This window comes from Sciurus vulgaris (genome assembly GCF_902686455.1).
Source record: "Sciurus vulgaris genome assembly, chromosome: 15".
Classification (NCBI taxonomy): domain Eukaryota; kingdom Metazoa; phylum Chordata; class Mammalia; order Rodentia; family Sciuridae; genus Sciurus; species Sciurus vulgaris.
The window spans coordinates 56,449,573-56,467,126 of NC_136476.1; the positions used below are offsets into that span (position 1 = coordinate 56,449,573).

Below are 17,554 nucleotides of genomic sequence, written 5' to 3' on the forward strand. Positions count from 1 at the left end.
AGTGTGTGGCAATTCAGGTGGAACCCAGGGCCTTGTGCATGCTAGGCAAGTGCTCTACCACTGAGTCACAGTCCCAGCTACTCAGGGGATTCTGAGATGCAGCCAGGGAGGACCCAGAGGTACCAGAGCTGGCCCAATGCAGAGCACCACCCATCTTTCCAGGGTGGGAGGAACAGCTCGGGCTCCTGGCTGTGCAGAGTCCGGACTCTGCTGGGAGTGGAGAGGGGCAGAGGGTGGAGGGGAAATGGACCCTGGGAGGAGAAGCAAGGGAGGGAATGGGGAAGGCAGAGGGATGGAGGGGGAGGAAGCAGCCTCTGCCCACTGCTCTCCTTTCCATGTGTGCATGTGTGTTTTTCATGTAAATGCAAGTGCTTTATTTCACAATTGTTGACCATTGGTCAAGAAGTGGACACCCAGGGCCTGGCAGCAAATTCAGCGCAGCCCCTGAGCTCTCCTGATTCCAGCAAGGTCAGCACATGGTCCTCGTGGGTGGGCCTTTGGGCTCCGGACCATGGAGCAGCTAGTGTCCCTATGCATTCCACACGCACCTGTGTGTGCTATCCTGCAAGTCTGTCCTGCCCAACGCTTTGGTGGCTCCCGTCTTCCATGGTGCATGTGGGGTGGAGAAGCGTGAGTTGTTGTTGCTGGAGAGGGAACGTGAGTTCCAGCAGAGTCAGTGGAGCGCGAGGGCCTCGGGGCCTCGGGGCTCTTCCTTCACTGCAAGGCTGCTGGCTGCCCGGGGCGCTCCTCTCTGTGCGCACACCAGCAGCGCCACCTTTGCCCTCTGGCTCCCTCACCAGCCTGGTGACCAACGGTACAGTTGCAGGACCCGACCTGCCAGGGTGCTGCCAGGACCCCCGCCTCTCCTCCACCAGCACACTTCATGGAAACTGGTGGTAAAAGGGCCTTAGCAGTTGTAAAAATTCATCAAAACTGAGGAAGGAAGGCAAAGCTTGGTGTAGGGCACCCTGGCCAGGGGGGTGAGGGGTCTGGGAGCCCCTCCCAGGGCTGCAGGGTGGGGAAACTGGGTGCCAAGTGTGCCAGCCCCTCCCGTGCACACCCATGGGTGACAGGAGGGTCTGCTGAAGGGCTGGGTCTCCTCCCCCCTGCCAATGGGTGTGGCCCCCTATGCACCTGAACAGGAGCCTCCCTCAGAGCTGGGTGGGGGGTTTCCATGCGAGACCCACCCCTGCCTGCTGGAGAGGCGGACTCAGGGGTCTGCCTGCACAGTCACAGGAGCCGCTGAGAAATGAGCTGCAATCACTTGTGCAGTCTCTGTCCTGCCTTGGGTGGGGACAGTGTATGGGGGGGACGCTCTGCTGAGAGACCTGAAAACATGCTAAGTGCCACAAAGCACTGAGAAGCCGAGTCCAGTAGTCAGCAGTGTGGGGCCGGCCCTGCCCTGAGGGACCACTGCCAACCCCACGCCTCCCCCAGCCACAGGTTCAGGAGAGCTGACCCCACTTGCTGGTCCTGCCTGCTGCAGGGCAGTGGCAGGTCCGAGTGGGTGCCGGACCCAGGCTTCTGCCCAGCGCTACAGCCAGATCCCCATGGTGGCCAGAGGAGCTCTTCCCTGGGAGCCCCCAAAAGCAGAAAGAAGGGTTCAGGCCCAAGGCTCTGGAACCAGGCCCTGGTATCAGGGGTGGCCTGGACACAGCTGGTGGGCACTGGAGGAGAGCTGCTGTCAAGAGACACATGCCCTAAGGACTCAGGGTCTCGGCTCCATGGGGACCAGGAGACTGGCCCTGCAGGGTCACCCAAGAACAGCAGCTGAAAGGCCTGGTGGTGGCACACCCTGGTCCCAGGTCCCCACAAAGAACAACTGGACACTGAGAAGGAGCCGACTCCAAAGCTTGCAGGCAGTTTCCAGCACAGACGCTGTTTATAGACATGGCTCGAGGACGCCCGAGGCAGCAGGTGAGGACACGCCGCTGGCCAGCTCCATGGGAGCCAAAGAGCACGGCATCCCTGTAAGTGCCCATGAAAGGGGGTCACATGGCGAGGGGCTGGGCAGCTGGACCACTGGTCCATGCCAGGCCTCCAGTGGCCAGCCCATAGGGTGAAAAGCTTCCCTGGAGGGGAGCGGCTGGTCAGGCGTCCCCGTCCCCATCGTCCTCACTGGTGCAGCCCTCCGTCGCCGCTCTGCCCCAGGATGCCCGTCTCTCCAAGTACTCGGCCTTCAGCTGCTCCAGCTCCCGCAGCTCTGCCTCCAGTCGCTCCCGGTGAGCTGCCCGCAGCTGCCGCAGCTGCTTCATGGGAAAGGGGTTCATGTCGCTGAAGGCGATGTGCATCAGCTTCCTGGGAGGAGCACATAGTCAGCCCAGGTGGATGCCTGCTGGGCCTGTGCTTCTGGCATCTTCCACACGCTTTTCCAACCACAGGGGCCCTGGCTCTGCCCTTGGGGAGTGTGCCTTCAAGGCAGAGGGATCTGTGCCACAGGGAGGGCTCTCAGAAGGGCACCTAACCCAGGAGGGAAGGGTTGGTCAGGGAAGCCTTCCTGGAAGAGGCGACAGGTGAGCTGAGTTTTGAAGATTGAATGAGAGTTGGCAGGAGGTGCTGAGGAGGTGGTGAGGAGGTGAGGAGGTGGTGAGGGGTGGTGAGGAGGTGAGGAGGTGGTGAGGAGGTGAGGAGGTGAGGAGGTGGTGAGGGGTGGTGAGGAGGTGAGGAGGTGGTGAGGAGGTGAGGAGGTGAGGAGGTGGTGAGGGGTGGTGAGGAGGTGAGGAGGTGGTGAGGGGTGGTAAGGAGTGGCGAGGAGGTGAGGAGGTGAGGAGGTGGTGAGGGGTGGTGAGGAGGTGAGGAGGTGAGGAGGTGAGGAGGTGGTGAGGAGGTGAGGAGGTGAGGAGGTGGTGAGGAGTGGTGAGGGGTGGTGAGGAGGTGAGGGGTGGTAAGGAGTGGCGAGGAGGTGAGGAGGCGAGGAGGTGAGGTGGTGAGGAGTGATGAAGGGTGGGGGGTGGTGAGGAGCAGTGAGGAGGTGAGGAGGTGAGGAGCAGCGAGAAGGTGAGGAGGTGAGGAGGTGAGGAGGTGAGGAGGCGAGGAGGTGAGGAGGTGAGAAGGTGTGAGGAGGCATTCTACCAGAAGCAACTGCAAGGGCTAAGCCCACCGGGTGGGTGGTCCTAGAAACTCAAACATTCTGCCTTCCATATTCGCAGGCCAGGGGTGCTCAGGGAGGGACAGATGGGCAAGAACTGAGACTGGGGCTGGGGCTGGGGCTGAGTGGTAGAGCGCTTGCTTGGCGATCCCCAGCACACACATGAAAAACCCTAAAACTACATGGAGAACTCGAATGCTGGATTAAGGGGCAGATGGATCACAAAGGGGCAGAACTGCCCTCCAGACACCTAGGCTAGGAGGGAGGATCAGAGTCACCACCTGGGGGGTGGTATTGCAGGGAGGGCAGAGGGCAGGGGCAGAGGCAGGCCTCACCGGCTATTGCAGATGGTCTTGGTGAAGAAGCGCAGGTACTGGTAGATCTCCAGGCTGTCCTGCAGCCGCAGGATCTCCTCCTCGTTGTACTTGAAAATGGCCAAGGCATAGCGGAACACCACCTGGGGGCAAAGCAGGGGCGCAGGTGTGGCATGGGGTAGAGGGAATCCCCAGAGGGAGGAAACCAAGAGGCCCGGCAGTTGGAGTCCCTGGGCAAGCTGCAGAGAGGGAGGCCTGGGGCATAATGTGGGGGCAGACACAGGGATTGGGGGAGGCTGAGGACTCTAAGCGGGCACAGCTGCCAATGTAGGGACTGGATGAAGTTCCAGCTCTACCCCTGGACTTCTCCCATGACGAGGCAAGGCACTGCCCCTGCTGGACCTGTTAGGTATAGTGCTGGTGTAGGCATGGTGGCCCACGCCTGTAATCCCAGTGACTCAGGGGACTGAGGCAGGAGGATCAAAAGTTCAAGGCCAGCCTCAGCAACTTAGTGAGACCTTAAGCAACTTAGTGAGGCCCTGTCTCAAAATAAAAAATAGAAAACAGGAGGGGATATAGCTTAGTGGTAAAGTACCCCTGGGTTCAATCCCCAGTCCAACAATAAAACAAACCCCAAAACCGTGTTGTTACATGGGTCTGTGGGAGGTGGGCATTTGCCCAGGGTCTCCTAACAAGGTCAGGGCAGGCCTTCATCCAGACCCGGGCGCCACCCCCTCAGGACTGCACAGGCCACAGGAGGAAGGAAGGAGGGGCCTGGCTGACTGTGGCAGGGGATGTACATCCCCAGTCATGCTGAGGCTCCCTCTCCAGGAAGATGAGATTGGGCAACCTCAGGGTGCATCTTCAGAGGCAGAAGTGCCCCTTCCTCTCACGTGATCACAGCCCTTTACAACTACAAAGCCACACTCTCAGATGTCCCCAACAGCTGACAGGTGAACACTGTTTTTTTTTTCCCAAGGGCAGAGTCAAGGCCAGAGGGGTGAAGGAACCAGCTCAGAGCCCCAGCAGCACCCTACCTTGGTTCCCTCGTACAGAAAGGCATCCCAGACCCGCAGGAGGATATCACTGATGAGACTGTCCGCAAAGATCACGAGAAACCAGTTGAAAGTGATGAGGGAGAGGTCGACACGGTGCTGCTCCAGGTGGGCCATCAGCCTGGGCAGCTTCTCTGAGAGGAGGTCCTGCAGCACCCGCTGGTCCACCTGGAAGGCAGCGAAAGGGCCCATGGCCTGCAGCCCTTCCTCCCTGCCCCTCAGACCAGGCAGTCCACAGCAAGCCCAGAGTGCTGAGTGGGTCCTGCTCTGCCCAGCGTGGAGCACCTGGGGAGTGGGGACATAGGTGCAGCTGCATGTCACCTGCAGCTCCCAACACAGGCCAGGTCACCGGGCTGGAGCCTCAGGCTTTACAATGGAGGTCTCCGGGCTGGCAAGTTCTTGGCCACCTCAATCCAGCTGATCCTCCTGGTGGTTCAGAGAAACTGGCCCTGGGGAATGGAAGCTTTGTCCCTAACCATGTATCAGCTGACACCTGCAGCTGCTTCTCCACACTGGTGGGCCTGACTCCTAGGTGCTTGGTGGATGTGTGGGGTAAGGTCCAGGGGCAGGTATTGGCAGGAGCCATGATGTCACATAATGCCACACTGGACACCGAGGAATCTTTTCAAGGTGGGATGCTGAGGGGTGGTGGTTGCAGTGACCTCCCCTGGTAGTCACTGTCCTGCCTCTGTCCTTTTATCACTGAACAGTGTTGATCACTCCTGGCACTAGCTCTTGTCTGGCTCTAAGACATGGTTCTTTACGGTTCCCTGCCTGCTCTGTGATGACCCCTTGTTCCTCCTTGCCTGGGGCTGTGGTTGCTCAGCCCTCGCCCCAGGTAAGATCCCACGGGCTTCAGTGTGTCCATGGCAAACATTCAGCATCTCTGCCCTTCCTGGGCCACACCATGGAACAGCAGTTGAGGCAAAGTGTGCGGCTCAGATCTGCCAGCTGGCTGTGTGACGCCTTGCAGACCCAGGATGTAGCCCAGTGGGAGAATACCAACCTGGCAGGCATGAGGCCCTGGGTTCAATCCCTGGGCTGGCAAAAACATCAACCAAACAAACCAGAAAGTGGGCAGATGCCATGGAAGCCACTGGAGGATTACGAATGAACTGGCATGCTGCTGAAGTCTACTCCAAGATGGTCAAAGCAGGAGGAGCGGGTGGAGGAGGCTGAGACCATACTGGCCTCTGGGTTGACGGTTGTGGAAAGCAGGTCCTGGACACACGGGGTGCACTGGATTCTTTTCACTATTTTTTTTTTTTTTTTTTGAATGTGGGAAATTCTCCATAACAAGAAATTAAAAAGAAAGAGCAAACTTGACCCTAGCGACACAATGTGCCTTAGTTTCCGAGATGCTGAGATGTGGCACATTCCCAGCCCCTGCCCCAGTGAGGGCCACTTGAGATCTAAGTGGAAGCTGCTGGAAGGGGAGCCAGCTCCACTGTTCACCTTCTGCTTCTTCCACCTAGCCCAGGCCAGGGATGGCAGAACAGGGATCTAGAAGGAGCCTGATCCCGGAGGGCATCAAGAAGCAGAACCAGCCTGCCTTTATCTGAGGAGGGTAAAGCTGAGCCGGCTTCCCTCCCATGCAACCCCTACCTGATCCCCACCTCCTCGCTGCTGACTCCCCAGGCTCACTCCTCTCCCCAGAGCTGCACCTCAGTCTCCAAGGTCTTGCCCTTCACATGCATGGGCAGTCTAGGAGGAGGAAGGAGAGGAAGGGCCAGTAGAGTGTCCAGATTGGAGGTGGGCAGTAGGCAAGGCTGGTCGAGGCGAAGGGAGGCCTGGAATGACTTTGCACTTAAGCCTCTTAATAAGCCCTACAAGCAACCTTATTCCCATTCTAGAGCAGGCAAACTTGGGGTTCAGAGAGGTGATGCCATGTGCCAAGGTCACAGAACTGGTCAGCAGAGGGGCAGGGCTCTGGACCCTGCGCTGTCTGACCACAGGGCCAGAGAGCAGTAGAGGGGTGTTAGGACAGTGGAGGCAGCCATGCTGCTCAGTGGACACTAGTGAACATGAGTGGGAATGGTCACCATCACCTCCCGTTCTCCAGCCTGCCTCCCAGTGCCTTGCACATACTAGGCAAGCACTTGACCACTAAGCTACATCCCCAGCCCTTTTTAAAATTTTTGAGACATGGTCTTGCTAAACTGCTGAGGGTCTTGCTAAGTTGCCCTTGCTGGCCTTTAACTTGGAATCCTCCTTTCTCAGGCTCTGGAGTGGCTGGGATTACAGGCATGTGCCACCAACCCCTGCTGTGTTCTGAAATTTGACTGGCAGATGGCAAATGATATAAGATCTGCTTCTACCTCTCCCAGTGACATGATGTCACCACTGGACTAACAGCAGTCTACTCTCTGGGCAGAGTCCCCAAAATTCCTCAGGCCACAGCTTGCTAGAACCTCCCAGCATCCCAGAGAAGGGCTACTGGCCCACTGTGCAGTCAGAGAAATGGAGGCCTGGGAGACTTCCAACTTTCCCAGGATTCACCGATTTACAGGAGCAACTCAAGGGCTCTGCCCTACATGGCTGCCACATCCCCTCCCTCCTGGCTCACCTGGGACGCTGTCAGTGTCTTGCTGTAGTAATCGGCTGGGAGGATGGTCTCCACGATGGCCACCAGGCACCAGAAGGCACTCTCTTCCTCCTCCAGGACCAGCAGAGCCACAGCTGCCAGCCTGAGCGAGGACGAACACAGGTACACAGTCGACGACTGCCCCAGTGCCTGGCGCACTGCGAGCTCTATACATGTTAGCTGTCCTACCTCCACGTCCACAAGCTGAGACTCTGTACACGCCCTCCCTGAGCCCCAGTCTCGGCTCTGTAAGGCGAGGGAATACCCACCTCCAGGGTCGTCAGGCACTGAGAAGCCAACCTTTGGTGCTGTCTGGCACAAACCAGCGCACAACACAGTTCTCTTCTGGACCACCCTGTCTCAGGAGGCTCCAGTGAGGTCATGGGAAACAGGGACGAGCCCCGGGGCTGATCTGGGAAGTCTTCCTGGGAGAAGCGCTGTTTTCTCTACTTCTCCACCTTTGCTTGCAGGCCACATCCAGGGCCAACCCAAGTATGCATTTCCCCAAACATCCTCCACGGACCCTACTCTCTAAGATGCTATGAAAACACAGGGTCCCGTATTCAAAGCCACCTGGGGGATGCTGCCTGCTGCAGGCTCTTTTGGAGGCTTAAGATGCACACTACCTCAGAAAGCCTCTGGGAAATCCTCCAAGGAGAACCTGTGTGACTGTAACCAACCCAGGGTAACCCTATGGGTCATGGAGCCTATGTCACTATGCAGAGAGTGATGCTTCTCTGGGTTCTTACTAGACTGGATTTATGACTTCCATCTTATTTTGAGGTTCAGAACTTCTGGAATCATGATTGAGACTCAAAAGAAAAAAGAAAACTTTTCTCCTTTCCCAGTGTTTGGGATAGCAAATGTGTGGTATGTCTGCCGCCATTCTCTTTATCTATGCCCAGGACAGACATAACTAGTAGATCATGGCAACATTCTCCTTACCTTTGCCAGGAGCAGACATAACTAATTGATCATGGTGCTCTTTTCCACTGAGTTGAGGCTACCTAAGACACTGCCTCAAGATAGGCCTCCAGGCAGCTGTTTCCTATTGGCTACCTCTGGTCAAGACAATCTCCTTACCCACAGATAGGAAAACAGGCCCAGAAAACAAAAGGGACTGCCTCAAGATTGCACGCAGTCCGCCAATGATAGAACAGCTTCAAAATGTCAGTCCAGGAGCTGGCTGCCAGTGCCGGCTTAGAATTTTGCACAGCACACATTAGAAGGCCAGTTACCTGAGGCTGGTCCCCACTTGCGCTTGCTCACTGCTTAGGCTCCAGCCAGGCTCCACCCTCAGGCATACAGGACCCAAGGAGGCCTGCAAAAGGGAAGTGGGTTGAAGGGGGAAGAACAGACCTCTTTGAAAGGATGCTACATATTTTCACAGGGAAATGGCTTTAAAATGTTTGCTCTACATTGGTTTTAAATCATTGGTGTTCTATCTTCACCGTCTAAATGGGCTGGATTTGCTGCCTTAGAAGCAGGATGTTATCTTGGGACATGGGGTGGGGGTGGGGCGTGGTGGCACAACACATGCATTTCCAACTGCTGCCACTAGATGGCAATTCACGCAAGAGTAAAGGGCGTACAGTTTGGGATTAGGGCTTCCAAAAGAATACACTGCACTTTCCACATTAGAACAGACTCTTTCTAATACACTTAACTTTCTACTTAAAACAATAGCACAATGTTTGCATGAATACCAATTATCTGTGCTTGCATATCAAATTAGGTAAAAATAGCATAGACAGAAATAGTAAAAAGTACCCTCTGGGTATCTCCCACCTTTGGCCTCATTTGTTCCCTCCCATCTGCCTTCTAGAAGCAGCCTGTGCCACCTCCTTCCACACAGGGAGCTTCTCTCCTTCTGTGAGGCTGATCTCAAGGCCCCCTGGCCACTGGACTTTTTCCTGCTTTGGCACAAATTGCACTCCAAAGCACCATAGCCCTGTATGTGTCTAATTCCATCTCAGAGAGGTCACATCTGATGAAGAGAAAAGGTTTCAGGGTGGCATCAGCTCATCACCTGCCAAGGTTCCCACTTTGAGTGAGGGTGGGTGGTGGGCAGGTGTGGGTGTGAGTGTCCAGAGTTGGGAGTTGGCCCAGATGCCAAGCATGGTGAGGCTCTGGGCAGGTTACTCAGCTTCTCTGACTTTCCCTGGCTTGCCTGGATGATGGGGCACCAGTGCCCACTTCACAGGGTTTCATGAGGATTAAAGGATGTCAGGTATGTTCAGCACCCTCAAGAAGTGTTGCTTCCTACCTGACCTTTTTAAGAAATGGAAAAATCATTACTTATACTAATCCCATGGCTTTCAGCTCCCTTCACAGCTGCTCTTAAAAAGCTTTGCAATTTTTGTTCCTTCTTGATTTTAACATGTTCAAGCAGATAAGCAATTGACAGGCTTTTTCTCAGCTGTTAGTGAACGAGTAGAATTTCTACAGTCATCACCTGTAGCAGACATGCAGAATAACATGAAATCTCAGGCTTAAACTGAGAGGCATTCCTGTTAGACTTTAACTCTGAATTCCCAGTAATTGTGTGTATACATGCTCAATCTCATCTAAATTTAGGGTGGAAATAAGAGTATTGAAAATATGTACCCTTAGGAGACATTCAAATTTGAGTTAAGGACACGCCGAATGTCAATTCTGGGTTAAATAAATGTCACGTACCACCTATTCAGAAAAAAAGAGCAGAATGGCTTTTGTAAATTTTACTCAAACATATGTGTGTTTAAATGAAACTGAGTCAAAATTTGCTTTGGGAAATATTCAAGGCTATGCGATTTCTACAGATACTGGGGAGTCCATGAAAGCCCCACTTCCACTTTTGGAGGGGATGGCCCTGTGATCCAGGGGGCCCCAGCCTCATCCCCAGTCCCCCTCTCCGCCCCTGCTGATTGGACCAGAGGTGGAAAGTAACCCAGGCGGCACCACTCAGATTCCTTCTTTGGAATACAGAACCCGGGCACGAGGGTTAAGGACACAGGGTGCGAGGTGGGAAGCCTCCAGCGACTCCAGGGCTCCACTCTGACAACTTCGATGGGCTGTCAATGCCCAAAGAATGAGTGAACGGAGGCTGGTCTGCCAAGAGAAGTGGGGCAGATGGTGGAGTAAGGCAGGGTCCAGAGGCCACGCAGCTGCAGGGCAGTGCATGGTGCCACACTGCCTCTGGGGTGGCATTCCAGGGAATGCAGCACGTTTGCCAACCTGGGCTTCTGCAGCACTGCGGCCCTGCTGGGCCATCTGGTCCTCAGCTCTGTCTTCTCCCTCTGGCTTCCCTGAGTTCCCTGTACCATTTATAAATTGACTTCCTTGGGCTCCTCCAAGTGGATTTTGCACAATGCAAATGCTCCCTGACCAGGCCAGTTCTGTCATATGTGAAATGGGCCCTCACCATACACTCCAGGGGACCACTCCTGATGGCTCTCTGAGTGGCACCTCCCAAGCACAAATCAGGGAGCACAAAAGGGGAGCCTGGGGCTCGGGCCCACCTGTCTTAAACATGTCCTCTCTCCTGCCTGACCCTGTCTGTCCAGTGGGGCCAGGCCTCCTGGGCTTATGTCTCCAGGTTCCTGGAGGCCCTGAAAAGTCAGCAGTGCTCTGAAAGGCCAAGGGTGTGCCCTCACCGAGCATGGAGGCTCACCTGTTCAGGCCCTGGCAGTAGCCGATGGCTGGGTTCTGCCAGGAGAAGGCCAGCAGCACCCGGCGGAGCTTGTCGGGGAAGTTGGAGGTGGGACAGGTGAAGTGCTTATTGTTGGGGAAGGTCCGGTTCAGGTCCAGCTCGATCTGGCGGGCAGCAGGGTGCTCGCAGGCCTGGCCTCGCCTCAGCAGCTCCTGGTAGCAGCTAGGAGTGTGCAGGTGCTGGACGCGGAGGTGGACCAGCCACCTCCAGACACGCGGCCGGTGTTCTCGGGGCACTCCCGCCCGCAGCAGCTGCTTGAGCTCTGCCGAGGGTGAGAGCTGGTCCAGGGCTGCCCAGCGATCCCGCAGCGGCCGCTCCACAGCGTCGAGGGCCAGCAGGTGGTGGGAGCGCACCTCCAGCACCTGGATCCTGGCCAGCAGCCTCAGGTCTTCCACCTCGTAGTCGGGCACCGTCAGGAAGCCATACTCGTCATACTCACTGCCAGGAAAGGCCCATGTTAGCCACACCTGCAGGGCCCAGCCCTGGAGGAGGGCCCCGGTCAAGTTCCTGCCCACCTTCGAGGCTCAGTCTTCAGGGCAGGGCAGGCCCCTCCACTTCTCCCAAAATGCCCCGCCCGGCCTCCTGAAGACCCAGTGAGGTCCTCTTGTAAACTGCTGGAGCCTAGAAGTGCCTGGTACATAGTGCTTGGGAGGTGATTAATCTCTGTCCAAAGACACAGCCCTCTAACTACCTCAGGAAGCCTGGGGCCAAGGAGGCCTGCGCTGGTGATGCAGAACCCTTCACCAGCCAGTGAGTGCAGGGATGAGGGGGGCAGACTGACCAAGACAGGAGGAGGTAGGGGACCCATTCCAGATGGCCTCTCATTTATTCAACATTTATTTGCCTCTACTATGTGCACTACATATGCTATCTGTCAATTTTTTTTTTTTTTCTTGGTACTGGGGATTAAACCAGAAGGGTTCAACCATTGAGCCATTCCCAGCCCCCTTTAAAATTTTTTTTTTTAATTTTGAGACAGGGTGTTGCTAAGTTGCTTAGGGCTCGCTAAATTGCTGAGGCTGGTTTTGCAATCCTCCTGCCTCAGCCTCCCAAGTGACTGGGATTACAGGCGTCTGCCACTGTGCCCAGCACTGTTAGTCTTAATGACCCTGCAAAGCAAGTCTTGGCCCACACCTTACAGGCAATGAGTATAAGGCTCAGAAAGGTAAAGAAAGTGACTTGTCCAAGGTCACACAGCAAGAGAGCCAGGTCCGCCGGGTGTGGTGGCATATGCCTGCAATCCCCATGACTCAGGGGCTGAGGCAGGAGGATTGCAAGTTCCAGACCAGCCTGGGCAACTTAAAGTCTGTTACAAAAAGAAAAAGGGCTGGGATGTAGTTCAGTGGTAGTGACCCTGGGCTCAATCCTCACCACCATAACCCCCAAAAATGAAAGCCATGTCTGACCCAAAAGCCCAGCTTCTGTCAGTGGGCCACCCAGCCTCAGGGACCTGTAAGCAGAGTCACACCCACTTCTGTTACATATAACTGCCCACGTCCACTGCTCAGCAAGGGCTTGGCTTGAGGAGGCAGCTGCCTTATCTCCCGCCTTTTGTCTCTGACAAACATGTCAGGGAGGAAGTGGGGCTGCCGCCAGAGCCCATGTCAGCTGCAGCGATGCCCTTGGTGGCCCCGGGCAGGGCTGGCTCCTCTGAGCCTGCTGTCCTGGGCTGGCTTACACGGTGTATCTGGAGCCAGAGGAGGTGACCACCGCGTGGCACCCATGCAGTCAGCAGGACTGGCGCAAGGCCGCTGGGCTCACCTGACAGGGCTCAGCTCCACGCCGTCAGCCGAGGCCTCGCTGGCTTCCCAGTGCAGCGCCTCCTGGACGAGCTCCCGCAACAGCTCCCAGCACTCGCCGGCCTCCGGGCCCACGGCCTCCTGCAGCCTCCGCAGCCCAGCCAGGTACTTGCTCTCCACCTGGCAGTTCCTGGCTTGGAGGTAGGCACACTGCAGCGGGAGGGGCGGCTGGTCAGGTCCCTGCTCGGCTCAGGCAGCACAGCCCTGCAGCTCCTCTCCAGGCCACCCTCCGTGGGACCTTCATGCAGGGAAGGATGGGCCCTGAGTCCAGTGGGTACCGAGGAGGCTAGGGAAGCGAGGGAGGGCCAGGACTGGGGCGTGGCAGGGATGGCGCAGGCCCCTGCATGGCCTGCAGTCCCATTCTGGGTCAGCCCCTTAGCCGTGTGGCCGGTGTCAAGTCCTTAACCTCGCTGTGCCTTCGCTTGTTCACGTGCACAGTGGGTAAGAGCCTCGAGGTTCTGGAGGGAGGAGTCAGGCTGATCTGCGAAGCCTCCCCAGGGCCTCTCTGCAGGTGGTGTGGCTGGGAGGCTGCCCTGTGCTTTCTGTGCCACCAGGTTCTGTTCCCCCAATGCACAGAGCCCTTCCACCTAGTCTTTTCTGTACATCCTCCTCGCCTTGAATCCTTGTTTCTATTTGTACAAGCCAGATGGTGCTGGGCAGGTTGGGTGACCTTTCTGGACCTTGTTTTCTGTTGCTATGAGATGGGGACAGCAGAAATCTGTCTCAGAGCACTGTCATGACCAGAGTAGCACCATGGAGCCCCATGGCCAAGGCCCCAATTTTGCCGCACCCCTGCCAGGTTGGGCATCTTCAAGCACTTGCCCAAGCCCAACCCCCACCTCCTGGAGCCTGCTCTCCTACCTGCTCCCTGGTTCCCACCTCTACACCCTCACCCCAGGCCCCAGGCTGCTTCCTGTGTTCTGGCACCAGCAGCCTTCTCAGAGACTTCTGCTACAGACTCTGGCCTCACTGCGTCCAGGTCCTCTCCAGAAGGACCCTTTGCCCAGTCTTCTCAGAACATCAGTCTGGGCCAGGACCTCTCCGCTCAAATCTACTCAGCCCTGTCTCCTCCTCCTCAGCTCTGCTTCAGGCTTCTTAGGCCACAAGTCTTTACCACACATGCTCTTTTCTTGGGAGGCCTTTCTCCACTGCTGGATAACACCAACTTGCCTTTAGGACGCAACTCAGAGGACACCTCCTCCAGGAAGCCCACCTTGACTTTCCTTCCTATCTCTGGCCCTAAGAATCTCTGAGTCCAAGAGCACCTTAGCTGAGTTCAACTCCCTCACTGGTCTGCACTCTCCTTGGAGCAGTGACCAAGCTTATTGGTTTTGATGTCCCTTCCCCAGAGCTGCCCAGCAAAGCACCACTGACTGGGTGGCTCAGCCAGACCACAGGGGCTGGAGGAGAAACTGACACTGCTCACGAGGGGCTCAGTCCAGAGGAAGAGCAGCCAGGTAAGGAGCATGAGTGGAAGGGTCAGCAGGGGGACTGGAAGGGTGGCAGGACATGGAGACAGTCAGACAGCTCTCGCCTGGCACCTTCGTCAGCAGGGCCTTCTCCTTCTCAGCCACCTTCCTCCAGATCTTGGTGACCTGGTGAATCTCAGAGTTGAGGAAGCGGTTCTGGGTCCGGTAAGCTTCCATGTCATCCTGGAGGAGAGAGCATTTCAGGAGTTGACCACAGATACTTCCTGGTCCTGAGGAGTCATCCCAACAGGAAATCTAAGCAGTGCATGATGACGCATGCCTGTGATCCTAGTGACTGAGGCTAAGGCAGGAGGTCTGCAAGTTTGAGGCCAACCTCAGCAACTTAGCAAGGCCCTAAGCAACTTCAGGAGACCCTGTCTCCCTTCAGGAGACCCTATTTTCTGAAAAATAGAAAAGCCTGGGGAAAAAAAAAAGAAAAAAGAAAAAAAAAGGAAGTCTGAAACAAGACAACTACCCATAGCCTCCTTCATTATTCTGCTCCCAACATGCTGTGGTAAAGAATGTGAGGCTGGAGTTCAAGTCCTGGCTCTTGCACCTTGGGAAGGTCCCTGACCATTCTGTTTCCTCCTCTGTAAAAGGGGCAAATACCACTCGTATGGGCAGTTAGGATGCTAAATGGTAATACAGATAATGCCAAATATGGGGACAGAACACAGCAAGTGCTCATAGTATTTGTTTTTGTTTTGGGTACCAGGGATTGAACTCAGGGGCACTCAATCACTAAGCCACACACCCAGCCCTGTTTTGCATTTCATTTAGAGACAGGGTCTCACTGAGTTGCTTAGTACCTTTGCTGAGGCTGGCTTTGAACTCACGATCCTCCTGCCTCAGCCTCCTGAGCCACTGGGATTACAGGAGTGCCATCATACCCGGCAGTATTTGTTTTTAAAAGTAATGCATTCTATCAAATATTTGTGATCATGCTGTGGAAAATTTTTTAAGAAGTGTCACTGTAAATATTGTTCTATGTTGCTATGTAAGTTTCCCAGTAATTTCTTTTCTTTTCTTTTTTTTTAGTGCTGGGCTCAAACCCAGGGCCTTAAGCATGCTAAGCATGTGCTTTACCGCTGAGCCATATCCCAGCCCCCTTCTTTTTCTTATAAGAGACAGGGCCTCACTAAGTTGCCCAGGCTGGCCTTGTAGTTATGATCCCTCTGTCTCAATGTCCCAAACAGCTGGGATACAGGCCTGTGCCACCCTGCCAGCTCCAGGGATTATTTTTAATGATGGACAACCACACTATAACTTACTTATAAACCTTTTTTGTTGTTGTTGTTTCTTAAAATCTGGGCCCCGGGTGTTTTGAGCTGAGGAGCGGCTCTGAGCCTAGCGGTTTCCCTCTGCACACCGTCCTGAGGAAGCAGCCGGAGCCCTCTGCTGGGGTGTACCAGAGGCGGGCAAGTTTCGAGAGGGTCTGCCCAGGGACCTGCGCTGCAGCCATGGTTCTGTCTTTATTCTGCCAGGAAGGACATTCCAGAAGCCATTCCAACGCTGCGCACGTTCAGCCAGCTAACACGTCCCAAGCACTCCTGTGGCCCAGCCCTCTCTCTCTGGCTGCATGCTGGGCTAGGTCAGTAGGGGAGGTGCTGCTATAGGGCTGACCCCGGACAGGCCCTGAGTGACTCTGACAGGAACAGCACTGCTCATGGCCTGTGGCCCTACACCCTCAGAGACAGGCAACATGGGCAGCCCCCAGGTGATCTTGGCCCTCTGCTGGGAGGGTCTTCACTGTGGCCTGGATGGCTTCCAGTGTCCCTCCCAGTCTCTTTGAGACCTTCCCTTCCTCATCCCAGGTCTAGAGTTGCTGACAGGTATTTTCAAGGCTTTGGAAATAGGGCTTTTGTCACTTAAGGTGCCCCACTTCCGGCTCTAGGGAAGGCAGAGAGTGCTGGGGTTGGCAGGTAGCTGTGCCTGCCTGTTGGAGCAGCGGTTGGGGTGGCGACTGGGTAGCGCCCTCCCATTCAGCTCGTGCCCCTACCTTGAGTGTTCTTCTTGGTTCAGAACTGTAGGGAGGAAAAAGAGAGACCTCAGAGAAGAGAAAAGCCACGTGACTCTCCAGCGAAGCGAGGGCGAGTGAGGCCTGGGGGAAGAAAGCCTGGCTGCCTTTGCAGGGAGCAGGAACCTGGGATTCTCCCCAGGAAATGCTCGTGGACAAGGCCCTTATGCTAGCAAGGGGACACCTGGGTCTACTGCATGCCTGCTGCTTCTGCTGTGTGGCCCAGGACCAGTCCTCCCACCTCTCTGTGACTCCATTGTCCCTACCAGAAAATGAGTGGGCAGACTAGATTACTGAGTGGATTCAAGAGGTAGTACAGTTACTGTCCTCATTTCCCAGCTTTGATATTCAAGACTGTTTTTTTTTTTTTTTTTGTTTTGTTTTTTTTTTGGCCAAGATTGGGGGCATACTGAGGATTGAACCTGAACCCAAGGGCACTCTATCACTGAGCCACATTCCCAGCCCTTTTAAATTTTGAGACAGGGTCTCACTAAATGGCCAAGGTTGGCCTTGAACTTGTGAGGCCCAGCCGCCCAAATGGCTGGGATTTTAGGTGTATGCCACAGCATCAATACTGTCATTCTTGGCCAGGCATGGTGTCACACACCTCTAATCCCAGCAGCTCTGGAGGCTGAGGCAGGATGATCACGAGTTCAAAGCCAGCCTCAGCAACTTAGTGAGGCCCTAAGCAACTCGGTGAGACCCTGTCTCTAAATAAAATACAAACGAGGGCTGGGGATGTGGCTCAGTAGTTAAGCACCCTTGGGGTTCAATCCCTGGTACCAAAAAAAAAAAGACTGTCATTCTTGAAATGACAGTGTCAAAACAAAGGGGACAGTTCCCTAAAGTTGGGGTATTCTTGATCACAGGTTAAGCAGGAAATGCAAATACTCCTTGTGGCCAAACTCAAAGATTTGCAGATGTTACAATCACTTTAACTGACTCACAGTGCAGTTGCCTCTGGCTCGCTGATTAACTAAATTCCTTAAGATGTGCCCTCAGGGACACACTCAGGTTCATAGGTGGGTCTGAGATGACCCGATGCAGCTGATCTGCTTCTGAGCCCTGTGCTGCTTCATGGGTCTTGAATAGTGGACTCCCATGGGCACATGGACAGCAAAGACCCTGAGCTGGGGCGGGGTGTGGAGGACGCTCACTGTGTGCACAGTTCAGCTGAATATGCATTCGAAAGCTCTGGTTTTGTTTTAATCCCAAAGAATCTGATTTCAGACTATAAGGGATTCCAGGACTAGCTGGTTATGTGGTTCTTCAGTTTTTGCTAACAGGAAAGGGAACCTGGGTTGCAAGTTCACTTCCTGTGGAGGTGAGAGAACTTGCTCAGGCCATGCAGAAAGAAAGAGGCAGAGCCAGGACTCAGATGCAAGGCCATGTCATTTCAAAGCTAGGCAGTGAGCCAGTTCAACACTGCCCACTGCTTCTCTCAGAAGCTTCCTGATTTCTTTTTCTTTCTTTCTCCACCTCCTACCATTCAGCAGTTTCTTGATTCAGAAGCATGGGACTTCCCAAGGTTACAGAG

General features: G+C 55.2%; 1 protein-coding gene across 9 annotated transcripts in view; it reads right to left on the reverse strand.

Moving 5' to 3' along the window:
* Positions 1-2,072: 2,072 nt before the first annotated feature.
* The window catches only part of TBC1D2 (TBC1 domain family member 2), a 45,050-nt gene continuing 29,568 nt past the window's right edge, over positions 2,073-17,554 (reverse strand). For 8 of the 9 annotated variants that reach the window (XM_079112235.1, XM_079112234.1, XM_079112236.1 and 5 more), the window contains 7 exons: positions 14,073-14,183; positions 12,494-12,681; positions 10,694-11,170; positions 7,024-7,144; positions 4,440-4,625; positions 3,424-3,545; positions 2,073-2,298 (listed from right to left, as the gene is read on the reverse strand). In XM_079112235.1, the coding sequence (XP_078968361.1) occupies positions 2,091-2,298; positions 3,424-3,545; positions 4,440-4,625; positions 7,024-7,144; positions 10,694-11,170; positions 12,494-12,681; positions 14,073-14,183 (1,413 nt within the window). In that variant the 3' untranslated portion in view covers positions 2,073-2,090. Of the gene's footprint in view, positions 2,299-3,423; positions 3,546-4,439; positions 4,626-7,023; positions 7,145-10,693; positions 11,171-12,493; positions 12,682-14,072; positions 14,184-15,999; positions 16,025-17,554 lie in introns of all 9 variants that reach the window. The other variant, XM_079112241.1, reaches the window with a different exon arrangement.